At 44.1% G+C, this 18,804-nt stretch overlaps 1 protein-coding gene across 5 annotated transcripts in view; it reads right to left on the bottom strand.

Moving 5' to 3' along the window:
* The window catches only part of ZNF827 (zinc finger protein 827), a 167,024-nt gene that overhangs the window by 113,361 nt on the left and 34,859 nt on the right, over positions 1-18,804 (bottom strand). For all 5 annotated transcript variants that reach the window (XM_072976163.1, XM_072976153.1, XM_015244140.3 and 2 more), the window contains exons 3-4: positions 10,257-10,429; positions 4,114-4,594 (exon numbers count right to left, since the gene is read on the bottom strand). In XM_072976163.1, the coding sequence (XP_072832264.1) occupies positions 4,114-4,594; positions 10,257-10,429 (654 nt within the window). The remainder of the gene's footprint in view (positions 1-4,113; positions 4,595-10,256; positions 10,430-18,804) is intronic.

The raw sequence follows: 18,804 nt of genomic DNA, 5'->3' as shown, positions 1-18,804 counted from the left end.
ATTAAATGTTATATCTTGAAAAGTGTAGTTTTCAGAAAGGGAGGTGATGTAAGGCGGAACGGAGCAGGCAACTTTTAAGCAGGCGTCTACCCCCAGTCCCTAGATGTTCTAGATGAGCCTGGAAACTTTCTAATTCCAACTGGAGAATGTTGAGGTGCTTCTTTTAATTCTCCTGTCATGAGGCCCCACGAGGGAAAACACGGGGCTCAGTGACCGTGACTCACCCAGGCCTCCAGTTCATGTCAACCTTGACCCATGCTGAATGCCCCAGCACCATCCCACAACACCAGGGCCTTTTCATGGTCTGGGAGAGAAAGTCAGGGGAAAGAAGTGTACTGAAAAAACAAAACAAAACAAACTAAAAAACCCAGGTACCAACTGTATCTTCCACGTCAGTGGTCCTAGTCCTGGCTGCATTTTAGAATCCTTTGAAGATTTTAAAGAAAACACCAGTGTCTAGGTCTTATCCTAGACCAACTAAATCATAACTTCTGGTAGTGGGGCTAGACCCTGGCATTTAAAAAAAAACTTCCCAGGTAGGTCTGATGTGCGGTGACGGTGAGAACTGCTGCTGGATCAGGGAGAGCGGGCAGAGAGGCAGCAGAACCTGAGCACGCCTCTCCCCCGCACGGCCCCGGTCACGCGACCACTGCATCACTCGCCCTGACGTGCAACAGTCTGCTTCTGTCTCCCGGCTCCCAAGAAAGATCTATGCAAATACGGAGGGCTGCAGTCCTCAGAGGCCTGCCTCCCATGCCGAAACTCAGCAAAGTTTACAAAATCATCTTTTCCGTCAGCCCAGAAAGCCAGCAACAAACAGGGGCTGCCCCAGCCTCTTCCCTGAATCAATTACGGTGCTGAGCCCGGGAAGCCTCACTCCCAGGGAACAGCATCGATCTTGGGGGACCAAGGAATGTTCAGTGTGGGCTCAGGGAGAAGAGTGGACGACGGTTCAGGGAAGGGGTCTGATTTCACAATCAGAGACGCTGGGAAACCTCAAAACGGGGGCAGTGGAGGAGGGTGGGGGAGGCTTGAGAGTCCGTTGAAAACAGCATTCCACTAGCGATTTTTAATCCTACGGGGTTCCCTGAAGTCATTTTTCTGTTTCGTTTCAGTTGAAGGAGCAAGAAAGACTCCCCTTAATAGCCAAGCAAGAAAGAATCAAGTGTTTTCCATCTCTCTTTTGGAAACAAGTAGGTACGTACACGCTTGAATTTGTCACTGTGCTCCGGGTCCGCAGGCGGTGATGTGGCTGGCACAGAGGCTCCCAGACCCGGTGGCCACAGACAGCTGCACCCGACAGTCCCAGCAGGTGCACGCACAGAGCCAGCTCAAAAATCCACGGCGAGAACAATGGCGCCGTTATGACGCCGAGGGACCAGGCCCGATGCTAGCCATGACTGCCCGACATCTGATGAGGGAAAGAGCCAGGAACTCAGCCTCAGCTCCCAGGGCTTTGGCCTTTGGGTCCCGAGATCATAGCCACAGACACAGCCAGGTGAAGCGCCCCAGGGACAGCAGCTGTCAAGTACAGGGCCCCACTAACTGGAGAGGGAGTGGAATTAAAAAAAAAAAATCTCCCCAAGACAACGTATTCCTTTCCTTTCCACACATCTCCTCCTCCCGTGGGCTGCACTGCCACAGTCACCAAGTTTACATTTACATCCTGATACGCTCACAACACAGAAAAATTACCGATGCATCTCACTCCCCGGTGACTTTATAACAGGTTGCTAGGTAACAGTGCACACAAGTCAGGTTTCAGGACCTCTAGTAAGCCACCATGAAATAGCTGCATGGGCCTTTTGCATAAACAGCAGTGCATTTGTTATCTGTTTTCTTATGCCAATTGATCAGTCGGTAAATACAGCCACTGCCAAATCGTAAACAAGTCCCCATCAATAGCCAATTGAGAAAACAGATCACAGTATAAGGCTTGGGTGCACAGTCTTTCACCCTAGCCTACCAACCGGCTTCTCCTCCTGCGTTTTTTCAGTTTGCAAGCCTGGCTCTCAGCAGCCGCAGGCCTTATCTTCTGCTCCCTGAGATTGGGTCTGGGCCTCATTACAGCCTAAAGTGAGGCACTCACAACTGAGCCCAGTAGAAGTATCACCAAACCTTCCTCCATCGCCCCCTCCCTTTTCCTCTGGATTTAAAAACTTTCTGGAGTTCTGGAGTAAAGGGAGCAACCCCTTCGTAAGAGTTCCACTGAGATTTCCCCTGTCTGCTAAGTAAGGACATGTCCCTCCTTCCAAGCTATGCTTAGTGAAGACGCCATTGCAGACCCTCCCTTGGGAAAGCACCAGAAGAGCCCAGAAAAGGAGTCCCTTTTGCTTTCACGTTGGTGGGAGAGGCCACGAAGGAAGACCCAGAGATCTTCTGGAAGTGAAAACTAAAGGACCAGCAACAAGAGGAAAACAAGAAGTCTGCATTTCGCCCGCGTTTGCAAAGACGTTTAAAGATAACACTCATCTCCCCCCAGGTTGGGATGGAGAAGGGAGAAGGCAGGGAAGACCGTTCTTCACTGCCACAGTCAGAGGCACTTTAATTCCTGCGACCGGATCATTTCCTGGGTCGGACATCCTCACTTGCCACACAGGGTGCGATGCCTCATTGTAACATCATCACCTCAGTTCATTTCTGCAATGCCTCATTTCCATCCCCTATCTTTCCTCGTTTCTTCCAACCAGCACTGTGCACTCCTGAGGGGCAAAGATCTGGGGGTGATGGGGACATTCCAGAAGACCTGACTAAAGTGTCACTGAGTAAAGGGACTTCAGAGTGAAGCAGAACCTCTAATTCACCTGGCGATGACATTTAGTGAAATGCGACTCACGGTCCATTTAAAGGAAGGCGGTAACCAATTATTCTCCATTTAAAAGGGTATTGTCAATCTCCAAAGAGCTGAAATGGCATTTGGAAATCATCGTGGGGACTGCCATCTTCACTGAAAGACAGAACCAATTCTCAGCCGACCTTTGCCCGCCCTCCACATCTCTTTTAAAATTTAAAATCAGACTTTAAAAAATGAAGTAAGTAGCAGCACCTCCATTAAAATAAAAAAAAAACCTAATTACCTCCCCCCAATAAATAAACAAAATAAAAAATTTTAAAAACAGCACTTCCTCAACATCTCTATACCTCTCTATTCAATTCCATGACGCAAATAAATTGGGGGAAAAAAAGGCAAAAAGTAAAAGAAACATCACATATAATTTGACCGTCAAAGTGATATCAATTAGTAATAAAAATTTTTATAACATACTCTATCTTCTTTCTAAAAGGCATTGGGGCAGTTGGAAAAGAATGTTTCAAATTTTTCTTTTAAACTCCACTCGACATGAGTAGTTAGGTTCACAGAGACAGAAAGCAGAACAGTGGTTACCAGGGGCGGAGGGGAGGGTGGAATGGGGAATTCTTGTTTCCTGGGTACAAGATTTCAGTTCAGGATAATGAAAAAGTTCTGGAGATGGATGGTGGTGATTACACAACCATGTGAATGTACTTCATGCCAAACAACCATATACTTAAAAATGGTTGAAATGGTAAATTTCACGTAGGTATATTTTACCACAATAAAAAATTTTCCATTGGGAAAAAAAACCCCAAATTTAAAGACAATATTTATCACTTGCTCAAATTTAACAACTCTCTAATTCTTAATAGTAGTCTCTGTATATATGTCCTTTTAAAAAAATCTTTCAAATTAAGGCAGTAAAAAACCTGAATCATGCAAGACAAATGTCCCACATAAGCAGGTTAAAGAACCCAATGGAGAGACAAGTTCACTAGAGCCCAAGGTCACACAAAGAACCCAAGGTCATCAACCTGCTCACCCTGTGACTTGTCCCCCACCGCGAGAACCCATACGGGGGGAAACCAGAAGGAAATCAACAGTCCTTGTTGTTTTGAGACCCAAACCCTGACAGCCATGCCTACGTCCAAAGGGCTGCAAAACACAGTTTCAAGGAGACAACGTATGAGAGTGCAAACAATTGGAATTTACAGGGACCCTTGAAATCATCTAGTCCTACCAGCTCACTTTACAGATGAGAATACTGAGAGAGAGGGGGAGAGAAGGGGGAGAGAGAGAGGACAACCCTCTTCAAGTACCTGACAGCTTCATGAGAAAATCAGACGCCATCTTAACAGAGATGTCCTGGCTGAACAACGCGGACGCACTGTTGGCCACGTACTCGGAGGGGTCTCTCAGCTTTGTGTGGTTGGCCGGCCTGTCGGTAGCATTCAGAGTAAAGGAGGTTGGCAGGCCGTTATCTTCCTTGGGCTCCTCCTTCACCAGCAAAGGCGAGACGCCAGCCCCACCCTGGCTAGTCCTCTCTGGAGTGCTGGACGTCATCATGGTCCCCACTAGCTCTGTCCCTCCTCCTTCCCTTTGCTGCCCCAGGCAGGCACTGTCACTGAGGTGGGGAGATCCCTTGACATCAGGGTCTGGGATCTCCTCCTTCACCTTGGCTTCTGTCCTCAGGAAGTGCTGATGGCAACGCATGTGGAGTTTCAGGCTGAAGTGGCGGGACGAGGTGAAAGGGCATAGCTGGCACTGAAAGGTCTCTCCCCGGTCCTGGTGCTGATGAACCTGGCGAGGAAGCAAGAAGAATGAGCTAGCCACCACGTGCTCACAGAAAACAGCCAGACTACTCATCAACCATCTCTGCACGGTACAAAGGGCTGGCCCAGGAAATCAAATCACCAGAGGAGCATTTCATTACGTGCTGCAAGTAAGGAGGGGCATCTCTCAACAGAAAGCGGGTCCACGTAGGTCACAACTGAGGATGCTATCTGCCAACAGAGGCCATTTAGGGTAACCTCCTAACAGTTTACTCATCTCAACCCTGGTTGATGTCTTCAGAGGAAATATAAACCCAGCACAATTTGAACTTGCATAATTACTAGTGGAGGTGGGGGGGTCAAAAGAGGTAACCTGTCAAGTAACTCCTCTCACAATATAACACGCTGCATGGACCCAATTATTACTGCCCAGAGAATTCGCTGTGTTTTGCAAACATAATTTCAATTTTCAAAAAACGCTTCTTTAAGTAATTAAGAATGTGGAAAATAACACCTCCAGGGTATTCCCGTTTCACAGACAGAGAAATCGAGACCCTGGAAGGAGTGGCTGGAGCAAAATCACACCTAAAGAAAATAGAGGGGGAGAAAAACCAGGGGCTGACCCCCACCCAGCAAGATGAAACAGGTGTTTCCAAACGTGGTCCTTTCAGGCTCCAGATTCTGACATCTGCAATGAAAGCACGCAGACTTTTAAACCCAGTTCCAGTCTGACATGCACAATACCTGCAAGAATGGCAAGAAACCTTTTTTCTTCCTGTCACTGCCAAATTTAGCGCCTGAAACAGTGAGGAAATCACTGCATTGGCCCGAGCAAGGCTTCGAGCTGGCCGGTGCTCGGACGCTTGTAACTTCCCCATTCATCTCTGCCAATGCGCTTCAATGCTGACCAGCTACACCCTGCTATTTCAGGACTGGCCCTCCCTTGAGTAGAAACTGCCAATTGTGCAGATTTGAGCCAAAAGATTTGGGGAGTTGTGTGATTTGGACCCACAAGTGGATGGGATTCAAAACCCAAATCAAACTGACCCCTCATCTTTCAGTGGTGACCTAGGCGGGATTTGAACCCGGGTCTAACAAAGGTTAAAGGTCAAAGGTCCCTCATCCACCGCCACCACCTGGCCCCTCTTGTGCAGGCTTCCTTTCCAAGAGAGCAAGTTTTACTACAGCTGTTTATGCATTCTGAGTGCAATCCAAAAGCATTATTCACCAGCCAAAACATACTTTTAAATAACGTTAAGTGACCAACAAAAGCAAAGAAATTAAAAGTTAATGGTGAGATCCTGTCGCTACAGCACCCCACTGTGGCTTTTTGAAAAAAACAAGAGAAGAAATTCTGGGTCCCCCAAAGTGTGAATTTCTCAACAGAGATAACGGGGTATAAACTTCAACTCAGTGTCAGGCAAAGCCCTGCTCATTAAAAGGCTTCCCTTGCCAGGTCGGGAGGGGCTGGGAGTGGGGGGTGGGGACACGCTCTTTGTCACTGGCTGTTAAGGTGACCAGTCTCTGTTCTTTCCCAGCAAAGGGCTTTCACTCTGGAACAGACTGAGTCATTTGCTTTCTCACAAAATCGTGACGATTCCCCAACCTTTTCTCCCACCCAATTCACACAGAAGCGGGCACGTTGGGGGCCTCGGGTCACAGCCCCAGGGGACCCTGACAGGTGCTGCCAGAAGCTCGCCCCGGAACCAGGGGGTAAATAAAGGTCAGCGGGCAGAAAGCTTCCGAGGTCCCTGGGAGCGAGCAGGGCGGTGGGGCAGGTTCCACTTCAGGAGTGTCCTGACGTCCACTGCCCCAGGAGGGGAGAGGAGCTAATCCAGGAACAGAAGCTCTGGAAAGCAGCTTCTGGAAAGAAGGAAAAGGGCAGAGAGCGAGCCCAGGTTCTAAAATTGAAAAGGGAGTCCTGGATTCCAAAAGCGTCTGTGCCCCAGGACGGCCCAGGGCTTCTTTTCCACCCCATTCTGGCCTGGCTATATTTAGTTGTGCAAAGAACAAGTGACCGTTTAAAAGAAAAACAGTGGATTCGGTGTTGACTTTCGCACTGAGAATTTTAGTTGAGCTAGACCATCCCCGGGGGGCTGGAGCTTGCTTTTGGCTTTGGAGGGAAGTCTCTCCCCTGCTCTCCGGACAGAAAAACACTTTCTGGGATCATTTTGATTCTCTTTAGCCTGCATCGGCTTCAAAGACCCTCTCGGTCTGCTAACGTGAAGAAAACGCTTGACTAAAGCGTGTTGTTCTTTCCAGGTCACGCAGAGACGTGCTTCCTGCTGGCCACTCTGCACCACGAGCACATGTCACCACCCTAAGAGGTGGGATGTAGAAGGCACTGTGATATCATTGGGTCCATCTACTGGTAGCAGTCAGACGCAAATGAGGACACTTTAGGAAACATCTCATCCCCTCCTTAGGGGACGGGGCAGTCTGGGAGGGGGCTTCCTGAGGAGTCAGCCCCTTAGCTGGCAAGACTGAGACTAGAAGAAATCAGCACCCTGACCCTTGCCCCACTTTCTGCCATTCCTTCACCGAGGTTCTGGATCTTAGTCCTCCTCACCTTCACTGTTCAATTTCAGCCTGCGAATTTCCCACTTAATTCCTGTATGATCCCTCATCCAGGAAAGTTGTAAAAGACTTAATGGGAATCTAAGATAACCCTGAGGAAGCGGGAGGCATTTACAGGCTCCTTCCGCAGCAAGCCATAAAAACATTCACATGATATATTAAGGAGGAAAGGCAGGCTTTCAGAAAATGTACAGAGCCTACACCCTAGCAAGCCCTATATTTGCTGAACAAATAAAGGAGAACCCCATTTTTCTTAAGTAAATCAATATAATCAAGGTAGAAGGACAGAGATTAGAATGATAATACTGGTTATTTCTGCGTGATGGGATGAAGGGTCAATTTCATATTCTTATTGTTTATCAGTTTTCCTTCATTTTCAACACAAAAGATATGTCGCAAAGAGAAAAAAGCAATAAAATTTAGAGTCCTTTTCTGCCTCGTCATTAATTTATTTCTTGATGTAAATGTCAGTATATATTCAGATGGCTTTGGGATACTAACTACTACAGTAGCTATATTTATTGTTTTTTCACGCTGGGCATCATAGTAAGGGCTGTCTGTCCATTATCTCATTTAACCTTTATAACAACTCTGTGAGACAGATCATATGATTATTATCTCCATAAGTGGAAACAGAGGCTTAGAGAGGTTCAACGATTTGCCCAAAGTTCCACAGCTACTAAAACTAGTGGAACCGAGATTCTAACTAAGGTTTTTTGTTTTGTTTTTTTTTCCCTGACCACACAGTTTGAGATCTTCATCTACAGGCTAGCCTGCCCCTACTTCAGAGGCAGGATTCCTTTTAGAAAATCTATCCATATTTGTCGTCTCTGGTGTGCACACAGCAGAGAATACCTATTTACAAGGCCACAGCCATCATATCTCGATGTAGACTATGTTTTCAAAATTTAGCAACATTTAAGTGTGTTTAATCAAAATAAACTATGAATTTTTTGATTAAAGCAAAAAAACAGGCACATCAAATAAAAAAGAAAACACACACCATCTGATGAAATTAAACTTGCATGAGCTCTTCTCACACTTGACTTCTCAAAAGCTCAACAGGTTAGGACACCATGAGGCTGAATAAAGTAGTAATTTCACACAGCTGTTTTATTGTACTGGTTATTGATTTGTTCTGAAAGCTTTCTAAGACCTCACGACCCGCAGAGCCCTGGCCGCTCGCATCAGTATCACTGTCATGGCCGACCGTCTGTACCATCAAGGCACCAACTCATCTCCCTGGAGTTTCAGGGTCAGTAGTTCCTGCTATTGAAAAACCCAGCTTTTTTTTTCCCCATGAGCTTATAAATAGGTTGTTTTAAGTGACCCTGAGTAGAAACCAGGCTTACAAGGTGTCAGGCCAGATGCAAGTGTTCTGCTCACTGAAGCTTTAAATTTGCCAGACTTGATTTCCAAACACAGTGTAAGGACATAGTAACGAAAACAAATTTTAGTTTTAAAGGTGTCTCTTTGGAAGTCTCATCCTGCTGCTGAAATCCACTTTGCAGGTGTGGAATATACGAGATTTTACTTTGGGAAGAGGTGACAGAGGATGAGGGGAGTGTAAGTAAAAAACTACGTTGGCTCAGTAAAATTCAACGGACCAGAACCCCTGGTTAAATGGATTCTGAAGATGAAGGCTGTGCTACTCCCAGAAGAAAAAGGCAAATGGTAGAAAATAAATTTATAGTGGTTTTAATTTTTTTTTAATTTTCCAAGCTCTTTCCTAAAGTCAGTGGAGGTTCTGTTTGATCACACTTTTTTAGAACTACAATTCTAAACAGTGATTACTGATCTATTCAGAAGGATGAGACCACAAGATTTTTTTTAAAAAAGTAAATAGCTCAATTATGTACATACACTATACTTCTTATGGCAGGAAAATTAACATTTTATAATGTCAACAGCCAGACAATGCTGCAAATATCAGTGAAAATGATTGTTATTATTAAGGTATTCAGTGATAGTTAATGAAATTAAATAACCACCATTGAACAATTCTGTGTCAGATCCTTTGCTAATATCACCTCCTTAAATACTAATAACTCTTCCAGATGAACATAGTTGTTCCCATTAAGCAGGTGAGAAAACTGAGTTTAATGACTCATTTGCTCACGGCCACTTAGCTAGTAAGTTGCACAATAAATGCAGACCTATCAAATTCAACAGCCTGTGTTCTTTAAAAATTCTTTTTAAAAATCACTTTACTGATACATAATTCCCATATCATGAAATTCACCTAATTTAATGTATACAATTCAATGGTTTTTAGTATATTCCAGAAGCTCACGCTCTTTTGATCTCATGAGTTTTCTCCTTGAATTTCAGACGAAACCCTCAGTACTAACAGGGTCTGCTAAAAAGATTGCTAGATGACTAGGTTTTCCCCCAGCTCACGCAAGAGTGACACATAGTCTGGTCAATTCCCTATATGCTCATTACAGGCACAAGCCCTCCAATTGCTCCTAAGAGCACATTGGGGACAATGCCTTTAGATGTTTGCTAAGTGTGATCCTGGGAATTATGACAGCCCAAACACTGACAGCCTCGGGAGGACTCAGTCTTGCCAGGAATGGCCCCCAAGCCTCCCACGGGGCATATATTAAAGCCCAGGTGTCTTTCAGTGTCCTCAGCCTGCCTACAAGATGTCCCTGGTTTGTAAACTGAAGGGCGAAGCAACAGCAGAAGAGGGCATTCCCTCCAGGAAGGGGAGCAGGTCCAGCAGCCCTTCAGGTACCTGTCCTCCCCTGCTTCCTGCCCTCCCCCATCTTTTTGTCGGAGTGTCCCAAAATCCATCCCCATGCAAGGCCTGGGGAGGCTGCTGCTTCCCAACAGAAAAGGATGTTCTACGTTACATCTATGACTTGTAGTTTGAAGCTTCTTGCTGCCTTTAAGTTCTGTGCTGTGAAATGGACATGAAGATACCTACAAGGAGATCCCTTTCCATGTGCCTCATCCGCACTGCATTCTGCCTTTCAACACTGAGCACTGCCATCCATAGGCTCCACCCATGGCCCTACTCCTGCCTTGAAGGCTCTGGCACGGAGGACCATGCGCAAGGGCCCTGGCTGTGCCCGCGTCTGTGGGAGCCCCGTCTGCAGGTGGCTTACCTTCATGTGGGATTTGAGATTGTCCTTGCGAGCACACCGGAATGGACAGAGCGGACACTGATGACTTTTTAAACCTGTGTGTATCACCATGTGCCGCTTCCAGTAACTCTTCCTTTTTATAACCAAACCACATATGGGACACTGGAAAGGCTTTCCGCTTTCCTCTTCTGAGGCTTCGAAGAAGGAAAGAGACAGGAAAATTAAGGAAAACAAAAAGGTACATTGCATCCAGCACTAATACACATGCATCACTCTATAAAGAACACTAATGGATATAGAGGATGTGGTATGTGTGTGTCTATATATATATATACACACACACACACATATGCACACAATGGAATACTACTCAGCCATAAAAAATAATTAAACAATGCCATTTGCAGCAACATGGGTGGACCTAGAGATCATCATACTAAGTGAAGTAAGTCAGACAGAGAAAGAAAAATACCATATGGTATCACTTACGTGTGGAACCAAAAAAAAAAAGACACAAAGGACACAAGCGAACTTATTTACAAACAAACTTTTGATTACCAGGGGAAAGGGGGTGGGGAGAGATAAACTGGGAGTTTGAGATTTGCAGATACACACTACTGTATATAAAATAGATAAACAACAAGGTACTACTGCATAGCACAGGGAACTATATTCAACATCTTGTAATGGCCTATAATGAAAAAGAAGATGAAAAGGAATATATATATAACTGAATCAATATGTTGTACACCAGAAATTAACACAACATTATAAATCAACTATACTTCAATTAAAAAAAAAGGACAGTAATGATGACTTGGGTTTTTTGTTTGTTTGATCAGCCATTCCAAGGCTTTATCCATGAGGAAGCTTTATTACCACTTTTCTTTAGGTAGAAACCCACATTCATCTCATTACTTCCATCCAGGTTCCGTTTTTCAAGATCTGAGCATCCCCCTCTTGTGAAAGTCTTGCTTCCAGGGACCATCCCACACTTCGGAAGGTATCTGTCCTGGCTCACCCCAAAGAAGCCTGACTTCAGGGGCTGTATTTCCTGAAGGAAACTGCCAGACTCTGGCTCATATCTGAGTTCCCGAACTTGGAAAAACAGCAAGAAATAAAGACAAATGAAGTGGGACGGAGCATAACACCACACTGAAAACCAAAGAGCCATCGTAAACCTCACACGCTGAACTCCAATGGAGACACATTTCAGGGTCCCCCTGCTGACTCGTTTAGTTACGGCTGGAGCAGGTGCCGCTGCCAATTTGGCCATCAGGGGGTCTCCAGGTCAGGGGTTTTCACCCTCTTAATTCTGTCCTTCTAGTGGCCACTGAGATGTGCTGCCTTCCCCGGCACTGCGGCCGGGCCCCGCCGCCCATCTGGGAAGAGCTACAAACAGGCAGCCGCAAATGTTTCCTTTTTTTTAAGGGTGGCAAGCAAACCAAGTAATCCTCCAAGGAAAGCTAAGATAACTCTCTCCTCCATCCTATCACCAAGGGAAGGGTGTCTGTTGTGACACTCTGTTGCTACCTGTCTGACCCATCAATTTATATCACTCAGGACCACACTAGCCCCTGCAATCTGGGGATACAAGAAATAAAGACGAGTAGAGTTAAGGACTCAGACTCTCCAATCTTAATCATGGGGGATCAGAAACATTTCCAAACTGCTTAAGTTGTAATATGTTCATAAAATGAAAGAAGCCATTTTAAAAAATGAACTAGATCTACAGATGCTGATACAGAAATACGTCCAGGGTATTAGAGCTAGCGGATAGAGCAAGAATGGAAACTAGATGTCTAGGGGGATTCTATTTTTGTTTTCTCAAAAATAGGAATCACTTGCTGCTCACACCACTGGGTGTAAGGTTGACAGGTGACTTTATAAAGGATGAAGCAAGCTAACAACACCTAAAACTGCTACTCAACTTCAACATCACTAAAAATGGGACAGACAGTGTGTATCCTCTGATAATCCATCTAGGAAATAGTCTTACAAAACATGTAATCAGGCTTGTTTACAACTAGCAGTTTACTGGAAATACAGGTGATTTTTTTAAAAAAAAATTAAACACAACAAAAGGGATGGAATCAGCCTCATTCAGAATGTGGGACATTCTATAGGACAGATGACCCAGTTTCTTCAACAAATAAATGGCATTTTAAAAAGGGAAGAGGTGACAGATGAAAAGACACTTAGAGACACATAAAGCAAATGCAAGGTGTGAAGCGTATTTTGATCCTCATTTGAACAAGGCAATTATAAAAAGCCACTTTGGGGATAATTGAGAAAAATACTGATTTTAGCCTGGGTGTCCCATAATACCACGTCACAATTGCTGGTCCTGTTAAATACGATAATAGTTAATGCGGCCATTTGTTTTTAAAGTCCGTGTGCGTATGTGTGTGTGTATATATATACATATGTGTGTGTGTATATATATATATATATATAAAAATAAATATTTACAAGCAAATGAATATGAGGTCTGGGATTTGCTTTTAAATACTTAAGCAAAAAAAAAAAAAAAGAAAGGAATAGGAAGAATGAGATGAATAAATGAAACCAAAACAGATCTTTTTATCTGTATGAAAATCGTCTAGGAGCGTACCCAAGAAACCATAAAGCAGTTAATTTTAAAGAATTGTGGGTTAAACAGAAGGGGTCATGGTAGGAAACTTTTGTTTTCATTTTACATTCCTTTTTACTATTTGAATTTTTCAATATACACATTACTTTTATCATTTTAAATGGAAATATTCTGAAGTGTAAACTTTAACACAATCTTATTATTTCTTCATTGAGTCAATGGAGTCTCCACGTGCAAAGAACCACTTAAAACGGAGGGACCCCAGAAGGGTTTGGGGAGAGAGTCAGGACCTTCCAAGGACGCCCGTTTTACGTTTAGCACACTGCTTATCGGTGTAAGCACTGCTGGTTAGCTCAACCCAGCAACTTGAAAAAGAATCCTCTATCTTAAAAATACACCCTTCAAGTCTGGAAATTCTGAGATGTGTTCCATTACAAGCATTTCCTTCTCTGATTGGGGGTGGGCTGGGGATGGAGGGTTTCCTTTCCCTTCTGCTCTAGGAAAAGCACCAGAGCCTTGACCCATCAGAGCCTTCCTGCTGCCTCTGCTGACCTGGAGTCCAGTCCCTAACCCGGCCTCTCATTTTCTATCCTTCATTGTCATTCCCTCCACTCTGATAACTTGATCTCAAGGACAACAGGTTGAACAACAGATTTGAGAGAAAAGACTGAATCCGGCCCCTCAGTGAGATTCTTGTCATAAGCCAGAGGGGAGAAAATCATAATGATGTCTTTTGGGGGCTGTAAGAACATGAAAGTAGTAAGAAAGAGATGCACAAACAGGCTGCCACTAATCTCCATCTTCAGGAAGTATTTCCCACCGTCTAAACCCTAAACTGCCTAATTTTACACAATGGTCTGGGAGAGGAGAGGAAAACTTAGATGTCCTCCACTGACCTGAGATTTCACAGCACATCACAGAAAGGCAATAAAAGGGCATTTACTGATGAAAGGAACATTGCTGGCTTCCCCTAACACCTTGTTTTGCCTAAAGTGACCAACATGCTTCCTATTTTTTCTGACACCGCCCCCGGCCCCCACCCCAATCACCTCTTCTACATTGCAAATGTGTCCCAGACTCCACTACATTAAACCCTGCATATTCAAATTTCATATAAATCTATTTTATTTGGGATCTACACTTCCTTAGCTTTAATTAATATCAAAATATACATGAATCATGTACCAATTAAGGTGTCCTTGGATTGACTGGGGAAAAAATGAGAATACTCCTAATGCAGAGAAACTAAACTGCAAGATATGAGGTCAAATTGCTGAACTACAGTAACTATTTGACATTTTTAACTGATCACAGCAGGAAAGGAAGACAGAAGCCAAATGATAAACGTAACCAGAATGCAACGATAGAGTTTAAAAGCTGGCCAACAATTTTCCGTGGTAATGTCTGCATTTTTCTTTATTTAAAGAATTCACAGTTTACTAGGATGCCCTCCATGCATATAGGGTGTTGTTAACTATTTTAGAGAAAGGAGGAAGTAAGGATGTATTCTATTTTGTATGCCAAAGTATTTTCAAGGAACTGCACATTCTTCAGGCAACAGGATTGAAATGTTCATAATTTCATTGGTTTACAACTGCCCGAGGAACCACCTCCCCTAAACACACCACTAGTTAGTATCTCTGCAAACAAAACTAAATTCCACCAAATGCTACCAGACCCAGTGGGATGGATAGCTGCTAATTGGCTCCTTTGGAGAAAAACATGTTCTCTTTATAGGCAATAACGTCACTGGAATACAAGAGATAATAAATGCATGTCCAATGCCTGCCATGCCGTAGATGGGAGCTGTTGGTAGTAGCTGTCGTAGTAATAGTCGTGACAATGAACTCTGGTCATACCCTCCAAAGCAGAAAACTTACCATCGGAGCAGGCGTAAATGTAAACAATTGACGCCACATAATAAATATGCAGCTTGGGACCTGGCCCAGCACGGCAGGTTGTTACTGGAGCCAAGAGGAAATAAACTTCAGCAGGAATTCACCGTGCTGTTCAGGTAGGTCCAGCTCAGCCTATGCAGAACTCTGATGGCCAATTTCAGCTCGGCAGGGAAAAGAGAAAGACGGGAAAGATGGAAGGGGGAAGGAAGAAGAGGGTGGAGGTGGGAACTGGCTGAGGCAGGGCTGGAAGTCCTCACCATGTGTCTCCAGCACCCAAAACCATGCGGAGACAAAGTATAATCCAGTAATTATGTGTTGGACTGTAATGAGATTAAGAGGAAAGACTGGGTCAAGAGAGTATGAAACAAGGGCTAGAAATGGAAGGAAAAGGTACCGGAAGCTGCCATAGGTCCCAGCAGAAGTAGCGTTAACCCGAGAGCACACGCCTTTCACACAGAATGCCGATACACACCTTAAAAGAATGGGTATGTAAACCATGAAGACCACATACTCATAGAGACGTTCACAGACTCATACCTCACTTACTTCCAGAGTGAATTTTGGAGCAGCTTATATTAAAAGTGCATGCAGTGTGACTACCTCATTAATAAAGCATAACGACCTGTATCAAGCTATTTACAATCGACAGGATCTGCCCCAGGCAGAGAGATGGTCTTCAGGTTTGATAGTGAATTTTAAGTAGCAACGTATTTAATTTAAAAATAGAGGTGGGGGAAAGGTTTGCTTTGAGTTGATAGACAAATAGAGCTAAAGAAAGTGAAAGGGAGGAATTGTAAAGCAAGGAAGAATCTAGGAGCTAATTCCCCACCAGCTCAGCGTACAATCGAGAAAACTGAACTGAGCTGTGTGCTTAACAGTCCCTCCGCTCATTAGAGGCAGGGTGGGGATTGCAGCCAATCTCCTCACTTCCGGTTGGTCCTCTACCCTACTGTCTGTATATAAATCCACCAAACAACAACAAAAGTTCATTGAGCTAAAAAAAAAAAAAAAGTCATGGAGGGTTTTAAGTAAATTGCTGTAACTCAAGGTAGGCATTTTTTTAAACAAATGTAATTGTTTTGAGGGCTGTGAAATCAAACTTTGCCTTGTCAGATCATAGGTGGCAATTTGCAGAAAACCGAGACAATCTGCAAGTGGATAGTTTCTGCAACCAGACCTTCCCATACACACTGAAGGAGTGTGATGCCACGTGGTCCTCAGTGTGCATCATCCGTCCGTGCACCCTCACTGTCCCCACTCTGGGACTGCCCATCTACTAGTGCGTCTCTGCGTAGGATGAGCCGTGGTTCTTCCTAACAATATACATGGATTCAGTATCTTTTCATGGAATTTCTTGGGAAACAAAATAATTATGTTGGCAATGGATGTCACTGGGTCTGCCTGCTGTTACTGACATTGATATAACAAATGCGTATTTTAGCAGCTCAATAAAACGAAGAGAGAAGTCTGGTATTTAGAAGCAGTCTAAGTTTAAATCACCAGGGAAGTAAAACTGAGATCACCAACAGATAGTTCTGAATCCTGTGAATGTTCTGAGGAACCCCTGTACGTGCTCATTTCCAGGTTATGGCTCTAATATGATGGACCTAATGAGCGTCCGAAGAGGTGACCTCACTTGCTGGGCTTTCTATGCTTTTGCAATAATATTAATAACATCCCATAATAGGAATGAAAACAGCAGCCAGAAAACCCTATCTATTGACCGAGGAAATACTCTTAGCTCTCAGCTGTATGAGACCAGCTTGCTTCGAAACATATTTACATTTTATTCAGGAGAATAAGATGCTTTGGAGACACTCCGTCGGAAGCTCTCTTTGTTATTTCTTTTAACCAGGAGCCTGGCATCGGGGGCTCTTGTTGGCCTTCTACAAGAAACTTTGTCTTTAAAATAAAAACCACTTATTTTATTCTGAGCTGCAACAGAACAGTAGCTTCAAAGAGAACTGAGTCAATGTGTGACATTTATCTTTAGAGCGAACGGACAGCATCCTCTCTCTACTGTGTCCCCTTTCAGAGGAGCAGTGTCGTATGTGCTGGGGCGCAGGGTCACATGAAAGAAACCTCCCCCCCCCCCAGTGTCACCTCTCCCTTGCAGGCTCTCCAGTGGCGGACTCTTTAAGGAATTAAATACGCCATGACCCAGCACCAACCGAATTCTGTTCAAAAAAGACGAATAAGGCCAAATCTAAAAGACACTTTTTTTTTTTTAATGGTTTGCACTTCCCTTGACCTAAAGAAGGTCAAAGAAACGCTGGTGTCTAAATGACTCAATACGGGACTGGCTTTTCTAGCACATCTTGCTTTGTAACTCTAAAATCAACTTTAAATGTCCTTTTTGCCACATCTTGAGAAAGAGCTTTAAAATGTAAGCCCTGCTTGAAATCGGGATGGTATGTACTTTATTTTGGTGGATTTCTTTTTTTGGGGGGCGGGGGGCTATTACTTGTTTATTTAAGTCATAAGGCAACAGAAACCCTTTCCTCTGCTGTGAGAAGCCAGTCTACCTACCTATTTTTGAATTAAACTAAGATTTCTCTCTAAGGAAAGGAGAAAAAAAGATAGAGAAACGTTTAGAAACGTGGGTGAGAGCTCACACTGCATTCCCATAATGCTTTTTAGGTAAAGCCAGATCCAGCCCCCAGGTTGCCCTGAAACCAGCAGTCCATAGGAGGGGAAGGGAGGCGGCAGACAGAGAAGACCCACCTTCTCTTCCACTCCTCAGATTTAAAAACCAGTGGTCCAAGTAACACCAATCAAATCATCTCTCCATGACACAAAGATGAACAGCAAAATCAGATACTCTATCAACTTCTAAACCCATAAACTAGTTGGGATGCTGGGAAGCGATGACGTTCACTGTCAGTGAAACGTGCGCAGAGGCAGCACCCCCCTCTCCTAGTTCCAATCCACGCAATAAGAAACAGAACTTGAATTTAGGAGGCGCCCACAGAGGCACACGGAACATTCTTCAAAGGGTCACCTCAAGAGCCCTCGTGCTTTTCTTGGCAGCGATCTTGCCTCTAGCATGAGTTTTACAAAATGAATGATTTTTTAATGCAATTGCTCCATCAATGGAGCTGCTTCGCCATATCTTGGATTGTAAAGAGAAATACGTGGAAAATAGGAGGCGTAGGTCCCTGTCAGTCAGCAAGGTGGGGTGGGCAGAGCCCCATCTGAGAAGTTCATTCCCTCTAGTGAGACACTGATACGGACTAAGCACATTCAAACCAAAAAGGGGGCGCATCTTGTCCCTGGGGTGTAGACCCTACAACAAAATAGACAAATAGTCTACCCCACCCTGGAAGCTCTTGAGTGCTCTCCTCTCCTCACATGCAGCTGGTCATTTAAGTGAAAAGATTACACTTCATAACTATTGCTGGTTATGCCCAAGACACTTGAAAAAGACAAAGCCACTACAGTCTGCCTCCCAGAGACAGTTTGATCAGTTCCTTCTTTCCAAGTGTTCAGTCCACTAAAGTCCATTATTAATTTTGTATAAGCTTTTCCAAGTAAATAACTCTCCAGGTGAATTTACAGTATAAACACCATTAATATACAGTTACTTAATAAGCAGATGGAGAATATTTATAAAGTTACATTTTATGTATATAGCCCTCTCTTTCTTTCTGCTGGTACCCTTAAATGAAATCTCCTCAAACCAGGAGTGATTTATTCCCTTGCAGTATTAGTCCGCTCCCTCCACTTGTCTCCTTGTTTCCTAATTTTAGCCATTTCTCTCTTTATTTCACCAGAAGGCAGGTGAGAAGTGAAACTCAGAATTGATAAACATTTCAGGGTTTTATTGACACTTCAGAAACCCTGGAGTGAGTGTTTTGGATCACTTAAGGAATCGTAAAAGTTCCAGATATCCATTTTCCTAGTTCTGTTCTGCTGTTTACACAAGTTATGAAGTAATTATAATGAGTGCACAGAGCTCACTCAGCAATTTAGATGGAAATCTGTCATGAATGCCTCAGACTGATGTTAGCTGTGATCATTCAGTCAGTTACTTGCCATTCTAAGCCCTCATCATCAATACGGCTGCAATCAAAAGCTG

Source organism: Vicugna pacos, chromosome 2 (assembly GCF_048564905.1).
Source record: "Vicugna pacos chromosome 2, VicPac4, whole genome shotgun sequence".
In the NCBI taxonomy this organism is placed as follows: Eukaryota; Metazoa; Chordata; class Mammalia; order Artiodactyla; family Camelidae; genus Vicugna; species Vicugna pacos.
The sequence above is the reverse complement of the archived record's forward strand: the minus strand, read 5'-3'. Positions and strand labels throughout refer to the sequence as shown.